This window comes from Polypterus senegalus, chromosome 11 (genome assembly GCF_016835505.1).
Source record: "Polypterus senegalus isolate Bchr_013 chromosome 11, ASM1683550v1, whole genome shotgun sequence".
Lineage (NCBI taxonomy): Eukaryota > Metazoa > Chordata > Cladistia > Polypteriformes > Polypteridae > Polypterus > Polypterus senegalus.
This window is the reverse complement of record NC_053164.1, coordinates 158,108,008-158,126,491: the sequence shown is the minus strand read 5'-3', so window position 1 is coordinate 158,126,491 and position 18,484 is coordinate 158,108,008. Positions and strand designations below refer to the sequence as shown.

The following is an 18,484-nucleotide window of genomic DNA, read 5'->3' as shown; positions in this document are numbered from 1 at the left end:
TTAGGAGCGGAGAATGTCAGAGAGAGAGAGTAAAGTAAACAATCAAAAATCAATAGGGCTGTTGGGCTTTTATATATGCGAAGCACCACGATAAAGCTGCAATAAAGGGATCAATGTGAAGGTAGTCTTTTCAGCATTTTTTTGAGGAGTGTCCATATCTTATAAGCAAACAGCCCCTCTGCTCACACCGCCTCAGTCAGGAGCAGAGAATGTCAGAGAGAGTGAGAGAGACAGAGAAAAGCAAACAATCAAAAATCAATACGGGCTGTTAGAGCTTTTAAGTGTGCGAAGCACCACGCGGGAAGCATATCGTATATCATTGAGGAGTTTTATTTAATACATAATACGTGCTCTGATTGGGTAGCTTCTCAGCCATCCGCCAATAGCGTCCCTAGTATGAAATCAACTGGGCAATCAAACTGAGGAAGCATGTACCATAAATTAAAAGACCCATTGTCCGCAGAAATCCGCGAACCAGTGAAAAATCTGTGATATATATTTAGATATGCTTACATTTAAAATCCGCGATCGAGTGAAGCCACGAAAGTTGAAGCGCGATATAGCGAGGGATCACTGTACCAGTATTCCCCTACCTTGCTCCAGGTCCACCTTGCTGGAGAAAGCGTCACAAACGCCGAAACCTGGTTGTCTTCCAGTGAGTCCAGCGCCTTCTCTGAATTGTTGCCGTGTGGCTGCTCGTATTTTAATTCCCCAGGCCATGGTGGAGGTTTAGCGACTGTCTTCAAATCCAGCTTCGATTGTAAACAGTGGTTTCAAGCTGTTTGTTTCTCCAGCTTTGAACTAAGTCTTTTTGAGTTGGGTCGTTCTCCTGTGCTGCTTTGCGCGGTGGTTTATCGTCCACCAAAGTAGAATAATGATTTTATAAGTGACTTTTCTGACTTCTTGGCAGACTTTATGCCAATATATGACCAAGTTTTAATTGTTGGGGATTTTAATATTCATGTCTGTTGTACTGAGAAGCCTTTGGTGAAGGACTTTTTAGATTTAATGGATTCTTTTAGCCTAATTCAGTCTGACACTGGTCCCACTCAGTAATGTGGGCATACGGTGGATCTTGTCTTTTCTTGCGGTGTATCTGTTCTTAATCTGAAAATTGGTGATGCAGTATTTTCAGACCATATGCCCATTTTATTTGATTTTGTTCCTCTCTGTCAATTTGCTAAACCGTATGCACCTGTTTGGAGCTGCCGTACTCTTAAATCTTCCACTGCTGCTCAGTTTTCTGCTGTTTTTAATTATGAAGTGACCTCGCAGCCCTCTGTGTCTTCCAATACTGAGGAGCTAACACTTCAATTTAATTCTGCTTGCCAAATTGCTCTGGACTCTGTGGCACCATTAAAATAACAGGCAACTAAAGCCCTGCTCTGAGCTGTGGTTAAATATTAATACCCGTGCATATAGATGGGAGTGCAGGAGAGCTGACCGGAGGTTGAAAAAGGACAGGTTGCAGGTTTCTTTTGAAATATTGAGAGAACGTTGGTTGTGTTATCAGAAAGTTTTGAAAACTGCAAGATCAAAATTTTTTTCTGAAATTATTGGCTGTAATTCTCATAACCCCGTGTACTTTTTAACACATTGAGATTTGCACTTAATGTTCATAAACCTGTCTTTCTGGAAGCCTCTAGGGAATGTAATACATTTCTTTACTTTTTTTTTATAAGAAGGTTGTAATCACTAGGGCCCTCATTTCACCACCTTCTCATGATCAAACTATTTTAATACCCTGTTTGGCTGTATTCAATCACTTCGAGCCTATCACACTCCCCTTTTTAAAGCAGATGGTTTCCAGTATGAAGCCGTCTGGCTCCCCCCTTGATGTTGTCCCTCCTCGACTTCTTAAGGAGGTTTTTTCTACCTTGGGTCCTTCTATTCTTACAATTATTAATGGTAGTTTAATCTCTAGTGTGGTGCCTAAAAATTTTAAACATGCAGTTGTGCAACCACTGCTGAAAAAAACTGGTCTGGACCTCTTATTTATGTCTAACTTTAAGTCTATTTCCAAGCTACCTTTTTTGTCTAAACTCTTGGAAAAGGTCATCTATACCCAACTGAAGTCCTTTCTGGACGAACATGCAATTCTAGAAGTGTTCCAGTCTGGGTTTAAAACTCACCACAGCGCTGAGTCTTCTCTGTTAAGGGTTTTTAATGATATTCTTGACATGATAGACCATGAGATCCTCATCTCCAGGCTGGAGCAGTGGGTAGGCATCACAGGTTTAGCTCTCCAATGGTTTACATCCTATCTCTCAGATAAAGTTTTTGTGTCCGCATTGATGATTTTACTTCCACCTCTGTTGCCCTCCCCTACCACAGGGCTCCATCCTGGGACCTCTTCTGTTCTCCTTGTACCTGCTGCCACTCGGTGCTATTTTTCGGAAACACTGTATTTCCTTTCATCTTTATGCAGAATACTGTCAGGTTTATTTCCCTCTGAAGCACCAAGGTCCATGTTCTTACTGACATAAGGAGTTGGATGGCATTAAATTTTTTAAATTTTAATGAGAACAACACAGAAGTCATGCTATTTAGACCCAATAGCACCAGCAGGACCCCCTGCATCGACCTTTCCACAGTGGCTCAATTTGAGAAATCTATGATCACAAATTTAGGTGTGAAAATGGATTCCACATTAAAACTTAATAGCCATGTGAATGCAGTGGTAAAATCTTGCTTTTTCCAGTTGAGGCAGCTGTCAAAAATCAAGCCTGTTTTGTCTAAAAGTAACCTTGAAACAGTGATACATGCTTTTATAACATCTCGTCTAGATTACTGCAGTGCGCTTCTTTTTGGAATTAGCCAGGCCTCCATTGCTCGCCTACAGCTGGTGGAAAACGCTGCTGCTTGAGTTTTAACTGCCACAAGAACGAATGAGCATGTTACCACGATTTTGGCTTACCTTCACTGGCTTCCAATTTATTTTCAAATCAATTTTAAGATCCTTGTATTTGTTTTTAAATCTTTTAATGGTTGTGCCCAACTTTATTTGTCAGAACTGCTGCACCCTTATGTACCATCTCGCTCTCTCAGGTTAGCAGACCAGATGTTTTTATGTGTTCCCAAGGCAAGATGCAAACTCCGAGGTGATCGAGCTTTTTCAGTTGCAGCCCCAAAACTCTGGAACAATTTGCCGTTGCACGTTAGGCAGGCTCCTTCGCTAGCTGTCTTTAAATCCTATTTAAAAACACATTTTTACTCTCTGGCTTTTAACCCAGTATGATATGTTGGCTATCTGTATACTTTTTATTAAGAATCTTTTCAGTTCTTATGTGTTTATGCGTTTCTGTTTCATTTACCCTTCGGTTTGGTGTGTCTGATATGTTGGGTTTTCTTTCTTTTACTGTACAGCACTTTGGTCAGCCTTGATGTTGTTTTTAAAGTGCTTTATAAATAAATAAATAAGTATTTTCTGATAGCCTCCACAACAGTAGTTTTCACCGGAATCTGTCTTGCCACACTTGCTAAGCAGACGTTTAAGCACTTCAACAGACAGAATATGTGCTGTTCCAACAATTTAGGACATCCTGCTGAAGCATTCTTGTTGGGGTACCAAGGTCTGTTTGTATTTCTCTCAGCCGCGAAATAGCAAGCTGTGAGTGCTTGAAATGAGGAACTATTCACCTCCCAATGGCAGCACAGTCGGAGATGCTTCTCTGGCTCAGTAAGCCTTCATTTACATTAAGCTGTAAATTGTGAGCCATACAGCTTAAACTTTTAATGCCACTTTCTTCCATAGCTTTTGTCATATTGTGAGAGTTATCACAAAGCACAACATGCACATTACTTTTTGAAATGTTCCACTTTGCTGACATGGAATCAAAAGCTTGTGTTATGAAAGTTGCGGAATGAGAACCGGCGAACTCATTATTATGCAACACTTCTTTTTTTTTTTTTGCCTCAAACTTTTAGTCAATCCAGTGTGCCTTTAGAGTCAACATGCTCATGGGCTGACATCTGAGGTCCACATATCTGTAGTGAAGCTAATGCTGGTGACCTTGTTTCTTAAAAGCTTGTCGATGTGTGTAGCAATCACATCATTTAATGAAGACAGTGAGGCATCTGCAAAGTAGCACTGGCTTGAAAGAATGTACAGAGGTAATGTAGTAACAAAAGAAATCCCTTGTCCTTTGGGTTTTTAAACCCAAATTCAAGAACATATTCTTTCTACTCACCAGTACATCATTGCTACTCAAGGATTGATTACTTCTTTATAGACAATAACTTCTTGCCTAAGATTAAATCTTGTAAATACGATGCTATTGTTATTTCGGACCATGCACCTATGATCTTGGAACTGAAATTACTACGCCCCATACACTCACCCCGCAGATGGCCTCAACCGCTTCTATTAGCTGGCGAGAATTGTACTGAATTTATATCCAAACAAATCAAATTCTTTCTAGAGACAAATATCCCCCGAGATCTTTGCAGGAATTCTCTGGGAAACTCTTAAGGCCTTCTTAAGAGGACAGATTATCTCATATCTTTCCCACAGAAATAAATCCGAAGCGAAGAAAGTAGCAGAGATAAAAAGCAAAATTACTAAAATAGATGAAGAACATGCCAGACTACCAAGCGAGACTCTACATAAGAGGAGGCAGGCTCTACATTCAGAATTAAACCTCTTGACAACTAAAGAAACTGAACAACTAATTTACAAATCCAGACATCATTACTATGAACACGGAGAAAGCTAATAAGCTTTTAGCAACAAATTCACAAGCAAGATATGCATAGCGCAATCTCGGTAATCACTAACACGAACGGAGATAAAATCATCGAACACAAAAATATAATGTACACTTTTAGAGACTACTATAAATCCCTATATACTACTGAGTTTAAAGAAGACAATATACAATCTAATGCATTTCTGGATACATTACAGATACCACAAATTGGCGCTTTTAGTGTGGAGGAACTTGATAAACCTCTGTCATTATCAGAATTACTAGATGCTATAAAGTCACTCCAAGGTGGAAAAGCAGCAGGCCCTGATGGCTACCCTGCAGAGTTTTACAAGAAATTCTCCCTCAGCTAGCTCCCTCCTATTAGCAACATTTACAGAAGCCAGAGATAACCAATCTCTTCCACAAACCTTTCGCCAAGCACTAATCACTGTCTTTCCAAAACAAAATAAGGACTTATTACAATGTGCATCATACAGACCAATTTCACTTCTGAATAACGACGTTAAAATACTCTCTAAAATCATAGCTAGAAGGATGGAGAAAGTGCTCCCTCGTAATATCACAAGACCAAACTGGATTTATTAGGGGCCGACACTTATCTTCAAATCTTCGACGCCTGTTTAATGTAATATACTCACCAACTAAATCAAACACCCCAGAAATATTATTATCATTGGATGCAGAAAAAGCATTCGACATGATTGAATGGAAATACCTTTTACTATTTTGGAGAAGTTTGGGTTTGGCCGAACATTTGTGCATGGATTAAATTACTGTATACTAACCCAGAAGCTTCAGTTTGCATCAATAACATTTGCTCAGACTACTTTAAACTAGAGCGTGGCACAAGACAAGGATGCCCTTGTCACCTGCTGTTTGCAATTGCCATTGAACCACTGGCAATACATTGTCGAAATACTGATCAGATAAAGGGGATTAGCAGAGAAGGACTGGAACAGAAAATCTCATTATATGCAGATGACATGGTACTGTATATATGGACCCAGAAAATTCTGTGCCTGCAGTCTTAGCAGCACTCACAGAATTTCAAAAGATCTCTGGTCTCAGAATTAATCTGAATAAAAGTGTACTCTTTCCAGTGAATTCTCAAGCATATAATATTAGATTAGACACCCTACCTTTTATCATTGCAGAACAGTTTAAATACCTCGGGGTAAACATCACAAGTAAACATAAAGCTCTTTATCAACAAAATTTATGTCTGCATGGAAAAAATTAAACAAGACTTGCATAGATGGTCAACCCTTCATCTCACACTAGCTGGAAGAATTAACACTGTTAAGATGAATATTCTTCCTAAGCTCCTTTTTATTTCAAAACATACCAATATACATTAATAAATCATTCTTTAAGCAATTACATTCAACAATAACCTCATTTATTTGGAATTCAAAACATCCACGCATCCAAAGAGCGACCCTACAAAGACAGAAGGCGGCATGGCTCTACCTAACTTCCAGTTTTATTACTGGGCAGCAAATATACAGGCGATAAGAACCTGGACACAAATAGAAGAACATACACAGGCATGGACCGCAATAGAAGTAAAATCCTGCAGTACTTCTTTGTATTCCTTGCTCTGTGCTCCAATAAACACACGTTATCGGCAATACACTAATAACCCAATTGTGCTCCACTCACTTAGAATCTGGAACCAATGTAGAAAGCATTTTAAGGCGGAGAAGCTTCTTCTGTGGCACCTCTGCAAGAGAACCACCTCTTTCAACCTTCACAAACATATGCAGTTTTAATATCTGGAAAAATTTGGAATTAACTTGCTTAGAGATCTTTATATAGACAACGTCTTTGCATCCTATGAACAATTACATTCCAAATTTAACATTCCAGCTACAATTTCTTTCACTATCTTCAAATCAGGAACTTTGTTAAACAGAACCTTCCAGATTTTCCTCATCTTGCACCCTCATCCACGCTGGAAAAATATTGCTCAATTTCAAGGATTAGACTCCATCTCTACAATATATAAAATCATTTTACAATCCCTTCCTTTCAAAGATCCAAGAGGACACTGGGAAAATGATCTCTCAATTAATATATCAGAAAGGAGTGGAAAGTAGCAATGCAGAGAATTCACTCGAGCTCCATATACGCAAAGCATACAATTATACAACTCAAAATTATATATCGAGCACATCTGTCTCGACTAAAACTCTCCAAAATGTTTCCAGGGCATGATCCAACCTGCGAGCGTTGCAACCAAGCCCCAGCCTCACTGGGTCACATGTTCTGGGCCTGCACCAAATTAACATTATTCTGGACAAAAATTTTTAATTACCTCTCAGACAGCCTTGGACTCACAATCCCTCCTAACCCATTAACAGCTGTGTTTGGGGTTCTTCCAGAGGGGCTTTAAAGTGGAGAAAGACAAACAAATTGTGATTGCATTCACTACACTGTTGCACGCAGACTTATTCTGATAAACTGGAAGAACCCAAACTCTCCTCTTTTAAGTCAGTGGGAAACCGATGTGTTATATTATTTGAAATTGGAAAAAATCAAATACTCAGTTAGAGGATCTGTACAGACTTTTTCAAAACATGGCAGGATCTAATCAGTAATATTTTAAAATAAGTTTATAAAGCACAGAGAATTTGTTAATTTAGGTATTTTACAAGCCTTAAATTTTACACGTTTGGCTTGCTCTCTCTCTCAGGGTGGGGATCGATCTGTTCTTAACATAATTCTTTTTTGTAAAAACTTGATTGCTATGTATGGATTGTAATAAAATTAATAAAAATAAAATAAAAAAAAAAAAAGAAATCCCTTGTCCTCAAATAGGGAAAAAAGTTGGTCATCGAGTATGATCATTTACATTATTTTAGTAGTCATTATGTCTTTAGCTCTGGCACTGCCTTTAGGAAATGTCTTCATGTTTTGAAGGGTTTGCTGTAAGAGGGTACCACTAGTGAGCCCAGTAGCATCTGATTTAAGTTTCGTTGTAGTAGCATTAACAGCTAGAAATTCTGTGTATAATTCATTATGGTGGTTCTTCAAATGGGTAATTAAATTTGTGGGATTGAAACATTTAATTCTGCAATCTTCTCGCATTATCTCATTTTTTCCAGTAGAGCAGATATCAACTTTGTTGTCTTTTTTTACAGAAAAATATGACTACACAGTTGACATGCTGCTTTACTAACGATATCAGTCCAATGAATAAACAGTACGCGTAGTGCTCCTGTCAAAAACTTTTTTTTTTGGCGAGCGCAAGAGGCTGTGCTTGCTTGAATGCTTCTCTACATCTTAATGTCTGCCTCATTGAAGAATGTAGACAACATTTAATTATTTAAAGAACTGGCAATTGGTTTAAAATGTCCATATCTGACTGATTTCGATGTCGTCATTTTTAATGAACATCGGCCGATAACAATACAGCTGCTGATATATTGTGCATCTCTATAACTGCTGTTTCTGTTAATGATTATATATTTTAAGTTGTATTACAGAAAAAGGCACAATATTGTTCATTTGAATAATCAGATTTAAAAATTCCAGTATCATGACATCCTTACTACAGAGAATATTTTCCAGTAAAAAAAAAAGTTTCCAAAAGTGTGAGTCAGCATCCTGTTCCAAGAGAGAGTAAAGATTCATGCACCTAATTCTAAAAGAAGGTACAGTTGAGCTTGAAAGTTTGTGAACCCTTTAGAATTTTCTATATTTCTGCAGAAATATGACCTTAAACATCATCAGATTTTCACTCAAGTCCTAAAAGTAGGTAAAGAGAAACCAGTTAAACAAATGAGACAAAAATATTATACTTGCTCATTTATTTATTAAGGAAAATGATCGAATATTACATATTTGTGAGTGGCAAAACTATGTGAACCTTAGCTTTCAGTATCTGGTGTGACCCCCCCTTTGCACCAATAACTGCAACTAAACGTTTCCGGTAACTTTTGATCATTCCTGCACACGAGCTTGGAGGAATTTTAGCCCATTCCTCCGTCCAGAACAGCTTCAACTTTGGGATGTTGGTGGGTTTCCTCACATTAACTGCTCGCTTCAGGTCCTTCTACAACATTTTGATTGGATTAAGGTCAGGACTTTGACTTGACCATTCCAAAACATTAATTTTATACTTCTTTAACCATTCTTTGGTAGAACGACTTGTGTGCTTAGGGTTGTTGTTTTGCTGCATGACCCACCTTCTCTGGAGATTCAGTTCATGGACAGATGTCCTGACATTTTCCTTTAGAATTCTCTGATATAATTCAGAATTCATTGTTCCATCAATGAAGGCAAGCCTTCCTGGCCCAGATGCAGCAAAACAGGCCCAAAGCATGATACTACCACCGCCATGTTTCACAGATGGGATAAGGTTCTTATGCTGGAATGCAGTGTTTTCCTTTCTCCAAACATAACGCTTTTCATTTAAACCAAAAAGTTCCATTTTGTTTTTTGGAGAGCAGTGGCTTTCTCCTTGCAACCCTGCCATGCACACCATTGTTGTTCAGTGTTCTCCTGATTGTGGACTCATGGACATGAACATTAGCCAATGTGAGAGAGGCCTTCAGTTGCTTAGAATTTACCCTGGGGTTTTTTGTGACCTCACTGACTATTACACGCCTTGCTCTTGGAGTGATCTTTGTTGGTCGACCACTCCTAACAATGGTCTTGAAAAGTGCCAGGTAAATCAAGAGAACGTAGTTGACAGAGAGGGTCAGCCTTTAGGCCCATCAGATGCTGTTTACAGGGAGTAGGATAAAGCAAAATTCTTAATTTAGGTGTACTGATAGTTTGTGTTTTTTGAACAAAAGTTTACATAGTCCCATGAGAGGGAAAGGAGAGAGGAGAAATGTCTGTGGACCAAAGAGAAATCAAGGGGCAAAAGTTTAAAACATGCTTTGCAAAGTAAAGAGTAGAGGTTAAATAGAGTTTTTTTTATTTGGGAGATAGAACAAAATAGAATGCAATGAGTGATTTGCTAGGGGGCTATCAGAGAAACTCCACATGTTCTGAGCACTGATTGGAATTGTAGGCAGAAAAAGAAACTAGAACAAGGGAAATCAAATTGTGCTCATAAAGATAATCATAAGTCCTGAACTTTTAAACAAATCCTCCAGCACACCAATTGATTCTCATATGTTGCCAAGAAGGCAACCTATTGAGAAAGCAGAGTTGTGAAATACAGTAGTGAGAGGGTGCAAATAATTTTTCCACACAGTACCAGATAATAATAGCATATAACAAAATAGGTCCCAAGAAAGGTATGGATGGTTTAGACTTTAAGGAGGTAAACAGAACACAGTGAAGAGAAATTGGGAAAGCAAGGGAGGATTCTGTAGGGGGTCATGAAGGAGGAGGAGGAGGAGGATGACACAGACCTGGCCAAATATAGGGCAGCGGGTGAACGCTCAATGATACAGTTCTAGGTCAGGCAGTGATACACCTGCACTCAATGTGTTGCTAACCAGGGTTGAATGTTTAAGGTTTGGCCTTTTACAATTCCACAGAAACCTTGAAATCAGTGGTCTGACTTCAGATCAATATTCAATATGAGGGGGAAGTGGCAGCATAGAGTTAATGAAGTTGAAATGGAGCACAATATTAAGAAGAATGTTGGACCAGTTTAAATAGGGGCTTTTACTTCAGTGAAGATGAGGTAACAATTGCTAGATGATATGTCTGAGATTGAGGCAGTAATATCAACTCCCAGATATCTTGGTCTACTAGATACAGGGATGACAAATGGAAGGGAGAATTGACAGCACATGTCATTAAGGAGCAAGAGAGAAGATTTAGACAGTTTAATTTTGTAACCAGATAGACCTGAATGGTTCTAGCATGCAACAAATATCAGACGGGGCATTACCTAGATAGAGAAGGATATTGTCAGCATATAAGGATATTCTGTGACTGGAATTTAAAACTGTAATGGGAGTTAGAAGCTAGGAATTGCATATGGCAATTGCAAGTGGTTCGAGAGATAAGTTGAATAATAAAGGTAACAAAGCTCAGCCTTGCCTAGTTCCCTTACAAACAGAGAAGGTACGTGAATAAAGAGTCTTTGTATGCGCAAAACTTGGATCAAAGCCCATTCTGTCCATGGTTTGCCATAAGAATTGTCAGTTCATGCAGTTAAAAGCCTTCTTGGCATCAAGGGAAGGAAGTGCAGAAGGGCTAGAAAGGGAGAGAACTGAATCAATGACATAAATAAGTGTTATCAGAGTCTAGCCGTGACTGTATGAAACCATATTGATTGGGATTAATTTGTTAATGATTTTCTGTAAGTTGCAGACCAGAACTTTAGCTAACAGTTTTGTATTTGAGGTAATGAGAGAGAGAGAGGTCTGTAACTCTTAACACAGAGTAGGATCTTTACTTTGTATTAAATATAGTAATAGCTACAGAATGTAATACTAGGGCTTACTGTAAATGGCTGGTGGAAGTGGCTTCACTAATCTTCTCAAAGATGGGAAAGGATGCATGTTTCCAGAATGAAGAAAATACCCTATGCAGGATCCCATCCATCCCTGGGGTCGTGCCTGTGCTCATTGTGTTTAGTGCCTCTAAGTTCAGCATGAGACAGCTGTAGCCAACAGGTGTGTCTCCTGAATTAAAGCCGTATCCCAATGATGTCTGTGAAGGAGATCTAGGAGACAAGAGTGCTGCTGACCAGAGTTCAAGGCCCTGACATTCCATGAAATAATGTTAAGCTTTGCCATGATTAAACTGAGAAAAGAGATGGACTGAAGATGAGGCTAAATGATGGGAAAAGGAAGTATTAGTATGTTGTGCAGCAATCAATACTGTCAACAAGCATAAAAACCAAAAGTCACCACAGGTCAAGCTCCCGACCGACCCACAGACTACCCACTATAAGTAATTGCATAAAAACCAAAGCAAGGAGTGAGTGTCAAACCACCCCCAGTTCCTAAACATCACATCCTTGACCAATCCATAAACCAGCCCTGGTATCAAAATCTCCAGAGAAAAAATGCAAAAATAAGTTAAACTTTTGTCATGTATGCCATAATACAATACAACCAACAGACAAAGATAATGAATACAACATTGTACATTGAATACTATATATACTAGTGGAAAGTGGGGTAATAAGAATGTGCTTTTTACACCACTGAACTGAGATTTGAAGAGGAGAATTATCTGAGTGTATTAGGAACATGAAAAACAAAAGGTGATGCAACATAGCTTATTTGTTACATAGTGTCATGTGTTACAGCATGGTTACATTATTATCAAGTTTAACCTCCCAGTTCTAAAATACAGGTCTGGACTCATCCATTCAAATGGTAATACAGATGACACCTGTTCCTGTGAAATGTCAGTCCGTGCCATTTTGACCTGGAAGCACACCTGTCTGAGGTTCATGGCCCGATGTGTGAGACACAGTGTTCAATGTAGTCATGTACAAGCTCAAATCGAGCAGAAGACCAGTTAATGTATTGGCCAGGAGAGTTTGGAAACAGCCTCAACATTGTTTTATATGACACATGCATTGTGGTCTGGGTAGATGATGTTGCTGATGTAAGTAGCTCTGGTAAGTGCCCCATCTACAGACCCCAGATGAGAACAAGCACTGTACCTGAATGCACCCCATGCTTTGATGCCAGGCATAAGATCTACATGTCAGTGTTGTATACACAATAAACATAAACCTCTCACAAGGGCTCCATTGGACATATATATATATGATCATCAATCAATTTCCAGGAAAAATCTGCTTTACTCATGAAAGATAACATCATAATTTCTCCCTCCAGTCAGCAAGATCAAGACACCACTACAGATGGGCATGGTGACAATTAAGTGGCACTCCTACCAGGGAAATGCATGATCACAGTCCTGCTTCAAGAATATGATTGCCTGTGATTCAAGTAAACAATTCTGGTGCAAACGTGGCTGTAATCTGTGAGGCAATTGCTATTCAGTCTGCCACAGCCTAATGGTCTTGACATGCATTGCAAATGTCTCCTGTCCAACTCATTCTTCAGTTTAATAGAAAGAATCGTCCGCTTAGTGAAGTCTCACTATGCAACCCTGCTCAAATTCAGTTAATTGCAAGAATAGTGCATGATGGTACATATTAGGCATAAAGAACACCTGACAGAGTACTGTACTACATGTGGCAAAACCAAATTACTTTCTGTAATGCTGTGAGCACCGATCATTGATGGCAATGATATGACTTTCACTGAATTCTGAATTGGCTGCAAACAGTGGGTACAGATTTCATCAACAGGTGTTGGTAAGCATAGATGGATAAGTAATTATAAGCAATAGAGTAATCTGTTTGCATTATCCTGGCACCACTGTGTCAGAAGGCAAATTTTGTCTCTTTAGGCTGTCACTGTGCATGATCAGGCCTACTGTATATCAGTTTTGTCACCAGCAAATTTAATGATGGAACCAGCATAAAAGATCAATCAAATGCAAATTTGTGAAATATGAAGCACAATTTAAAAACTTGGTGTCAAAAGATAAGAATTAAAAATATGTTGGAAATTGTTGAGAATTAGAAGAAACCCAGAGGTTTGCATGTCCGGATTGAAGTGAACACTCAGAGTAAGAATAATAAGTGTGTTTGTAAACTTGATTTTACAACTGCATGTATTCATGTGTATGTTGGACTTGAGTGTTGTTAAGTGCTAATGTTAAGAGTGTCAGTGTTGCCGGTGACAAAGCAGTAGTAGAGCTGGATGGAGGCAGAACAATACAATTTCTGCTGTTTCAGCAATGATTTAGAAAATTGTTTAAAAATGTGGAAAGTCCAAAAACTTGATCTTGGAAAATAGCCATATAGTCAAGCCTATGGTATATCATAAAATCTTCCACATGGTATTTTTTCACTTTCAGGAAAAATGTTTGAAGGATTTGCTTTGGCTTAACTACTGTGAAAGCGGCATTGCACATCTATTAAAAAAAGTTTTCACTATATGTAGTGTCATCGTCATAACACAGCAATAATGGTACAATCGAGTACCTATAAAAACACATTTAAACATTAAAGTAATCTCTTAAGTTAATAAAAGTTATGGCTTTAAAATTTGGGCTTTTTAAGTTTGAAGATGAATTTCAGCGAATAAAGGCTTCATGTATCCATCTGGAAAGATTCGTAATATCCATAAAATCAAAACAATGAGTGAATATTGACATAACTACAGATTACTCATTTTAAAGTCAATTTATTAATTCTTCCCAGATTTAATCTACTTTGCTTCAGATCTCTCTTGATTTATGTGTTTTTTTTATCTACCTTAATTGAAAAAATAAAACTTCTTGATCGACAGTTATTGATACAGCGTGATCAGAAATGCTAGAAAAACAGCTGTTTGTGTCTACATATGCAACTTTCTGATCTTGAAAGGCAATGTACCAAATAATTATGAAGTGAATTATATAAAGAAAAGCATACAGTATTTGGCCTTCACAGGTAAGACTATATCCTTTGTTTGCCAGTCATTTGAGACATTACAGGTGCCGGTCATAAAATTAGAATATCATGACAAAGTTGATTTATTTCAGTAATTCCATTCAAAAAGTGAAACGTGTACATTAGATTAATTTATTACACACAGACTGATGTATTTCAAATGTTTTTTTCTTTTAATTTTGATGATTATAACTGATAACTAATGAAAGTCCCAAATTTAGTATTTCGGAAAATTATAATATTGTGAAAAGGGTCAATATTGAAGACACCTGGTGCCACACTCTAATCATTGACACCTTGCACAAGGAGGGTAAGACACTAAAGGTCATTGCTAAAGAGGCTGGCTGTTCACAGAGCTCTGTGTCCATGCACATTAATAGAGAGGCGAAGGGAAGGACAAGATGTGGTAGAAAAAAGTGTACAAGCAATTGGGATAACCGCACCCTGGAGAGGATTGTGAAAGAAAACATATTCAAAACTGTGGGGGAGATTCACAAAGAGTGGACTGCAGCTGGAGTCAGTGCTTCAAGAACCACCACGCACAGACATATGCAAGACATGGGTTTCAGCTGTCGCATTCCTTGTGTCAAGCCTCTCTTGAACAAGAGACAGCGTCAGAAGCGTCTCGACTGGACTACTGCTGAGTGGTCCAAAGTTATGCTCTCGGATGAAAGTAGATTTTGCATTTCCTTTGGAAATCAAGGTCCCAGAGTCTGGAGGAAGAGAGGAGAGGCACAGAATCCACGTTGCTTGAGGTCCAGTGTAAAGTTTCCACAGTCAGTGATGGTTTGGGGTGCCATGTCATCTGCTGGTGTTGGTCCATTGTGTTTTCTGAGGTCCAAGGTCAACGCAGCCGTCTACCAGGAACTTTTAGAGCACTTCATGCTTCCTGCTGCTGACGAACTTTATGGAGATGCAGATTTCATTTTCCAACAGAACCTGGCACCTGCACAAAGTGCCAAAACTACCAGTACCTGGTTTAAGGACCATGGTATCCCTGTTCTTGATTGGCCAGCAAACTCGCCTGACCTTATCCCCATAGAAAATCTATGGGGTATTGTGAAGAGGAACATGCAATACGCCAGACTCAACAATTCAGAAGAGCTGAAGGCCACTATCAGAGCAACATGGGCTCTCATAACACCTGAGCAGTGCCACAGACTGATCGACTCCATGCCACGCCGCATTGCTGCAGTAATCCAAGCCAAAGGAGCCCCAGCTAAATATTGAGTGCTGTACATGCTCATACTTTTCATGTTCATACCTTTCAGTTGGCCAGCATTTCTAAAAATCCTTTTTTTGCATTGGTCTTAATTTATATTCTAATTTTCCGAGATACTGAATTTGGGACTTTCATTTGTTGTCAGTTATAATCATCAAAATTAAAAGAAATAAACATTTGAAATACATCAGCCTGTGTGTAATGAATTAATCTAATATACAGGTTTCACTTTTTGAATGGAATTACTGAAATAAATCAACTTTGTCATGATATTCTAATTTTATGACCGGCACCTGTAGTTAATTCAGTGACCTATAAAGTTAAGAATGTCACTATACATTAAAAAGTTATTACTGTATGACATTCCATGTCTTGCTGGTTGAAAGCCATAGTGAACATTAGGGTTGTATTAGAAATTACCATGGAATAGGTAAATCATATAAATTGGCATCAAATTAAAAATATTGACTTTCTTCCAGCAGATTAAGAGTCTAAATTTCTATCCTTCCATGTTTTTATGACTGCTTTTATTAAACATAGTTCATGAAGAAACAATATGTATCTTTTCTATGTTGATAAGAACAAAGATTTCACTCCAGGTGGGCAGTCGCTGTATTAAGTATCAGAATAACCAAATGCAGGTTATACTTTTTTGTTTTGCATTTCAAGTTAAAATACTCAACACTCAAAATATCAGAGTGAGGTAATATTTTTCATAACTTTAAGGTATTGTAAACCAGTCTGAGTTTTGCCACCCCTTTTCTAGAAGTCTCACCAAAAAACTTTTCATGGCCATTCCCTCAGCAGACCCTAACACATCTTTCTCACAGTTGAAAACAATGGCAAGTAAAGCATAAAAAAATGAGCACTGTAAATAAGTGATAGTGGTAATAATACAAAGAAAAATATATATGAAAGAATATTTAATAAGCAATCTCTTTGAGTGCAAAGCTCATTAAATATACAGGCCAGAGATGCACTGGCTATTCTTAATATTCACTGCTGCTTTACAGCCCTGTGATCCACAGTTGATTTCTGTCTTGCATCTTAGGCAGCAGGGACAGACTTGAGCTTCCATGATGGTTGTTACACTTCAACTTCGTAAATGGTATGCTTGTATTGTAAGTGATAATTCATCGTACATGTGTTTATTTTAGTATTACACTGTTTGGAGGAAGCTCATTACCCTTTCACTGTAAATGCTGCCAAACAGGGATCTGTTCTGCTTTATGATATAAAACAATATGACGTATAGCTTAAATACTGCCGCCATGTGTCTGTTGAAAAGACAGTTTCTAAACAACCCTATCAAACATTGCAGTGCAGTACTGTAAATACATTTGCAAATGCAAATATAAAATCATAATCTGTATCATTCAGTTTAAACCATTAATATAAGGTATTCAGACATCAGTTAAATATTCAGCTCTCTGATGTTGCTGTTATAGAAGGTAATAAAATTTTGGTCTGTGCCAAATGCGCAAAAAACCTGAATTATTTTGGATGAAACTGGCAATGTAGGCATAGCTAGAGGTACCCAGAATGGCTATTTAAAAATCTTTTGAAGTGTGGCTGTTGTATGTACGACCTTTTTTCTTTTATATTCATTTCATCATTCGTTTTGCTTACCAAGTGCATTATTATTTCCATTTTTTAAACTTTCTTATTTTGTAAACATGGACTCAATAGTGGCAAATGTAATTAATTGCCAGTGATTTAAAAACACTGATATAATTATGGTTTTGTATAATTATTTTTACAGTATATGTTTATGTTCAGTAACTGTTCAGTATGATGTACGAGACAGGAATTTTGATTTGAATGTGTTTTTTTTTTTAGAAACATGAGATTTGGGAGGAAGAAAAAACTAAAGTAGACCATGATGAGTATATATGGAACAGCAGCATTTCACAGACACATATTATAAATACAATTCTCCGGATGAACGGATTGGAAGATTCCCCAACTACAAGAGAACAGCTAATGAACTCTGTGGATCTGCAAGAATTTCGTAACTCTGTTACCACTCTAAAAAATACAAAGGAGACAGAAACTAGCATCCTTCAGTACAAAGAATCTGTGAAAAAAGTACTTGGTTTATAATGAGTTTTATAAACTACTACATGTACTTGTATCTTTAAATTCATATTAAGACATACATTTAAATAAAACTGGAAACTTAAACACCATTATTCACTTTAAAACTTATGTAGTACTAGCATAAAGATGTAAATGTTTCACACCTTGGTTTAATACTACCGTTGTCTCATAACTGAAACAGTTTCATACTACTAAACAGTTACCAGTATGTGCTAGCTTGCACCAGAATAAATGTCAGATCTTTTGTATAAATATTTAGCATTATACAGATTTAGGCATGGTGTTCAGCATGTTCAGTTAACTTCAGACCTTTTGATCAACAGACAGTCAAGCATCTGAATGAACTATTCATGTTCTATGGTGGAATTGTTGGATTAAATATGATGCAAGTAAACTTTTATACAGTTGCATCACAGTACTGTTACTTTGGTGAAATCTTTGACTATTGGTAGCCAATTTTTCCAGCTCCTTAGAATTTCAGCACACAAATAGGTATAAAACTAACAGTACTCCATTTGGCGTTCTACTAGCATGTAACAGTACTCGGATCTGCTGTGAAATTGTGTTTTCTTTACCATAAGTGTTTTTAGGTTAATTGGTTGGGCACAAGAGTGAATTTGTTCCTGCCTTGCACCTAATGCTATAGGGGATACACTGTGACTCCTAAGGCCCTTAACTGATTAAGGTGGTTAGAATCCTGATGAAGGTATCAGATGTCCATATGTTGACCACACTGTATAAGTTATCAGCCACTTTCCCGGTTTACTGTATTATTTGAAAATTATTTAGAAATTTGAAACAATGTTTTCAGGTCTTCAGGCAAAATTTAATATTGGATAAAGGGCACCTGAGTGAATAATTACCAATTATTTATGCATTGCTTGCATCATTTATTTTTAATGAACTACATTATCCAATAACATTGTGTTAAAAAGTAATTTACTCCTTTCATTTATTAGCTGATTTCACCACCACTAAATGCAATGACTGAAACCAAAACTTACTATAATTCAG

The 18,484-nt window shown here is 37.8% G+C and overlaps 1 protein-coding gene across 2 annotated transcripts in view; it reads left to right on the top strand.

Moving 5' to 3' along the window:
* mrps35 (mitochondrial ribosomal protein S35) overlaps positions 1–18,246 on the top strand; it is a 223,212-nt gene extending 204,966 nt beyond the window's left edge. For both annotated transcript variants that reach the window (XM_039769970.1, XM_039769971.1), the window contains one exon: positions 17,210–18,246. In XM_039769970.1, the coding sequence (XP_039625904.1) occupies positions 17,210–17,473 (264 nt within the window). In that variant the 3' untranslated portion in view covers positions 17,474–18,246. The remainder of the gene's footprint in view (positions 1–17,209) is intronic.
* Positions 18,247–18,484: the final 238 nt, after the last annotated feature.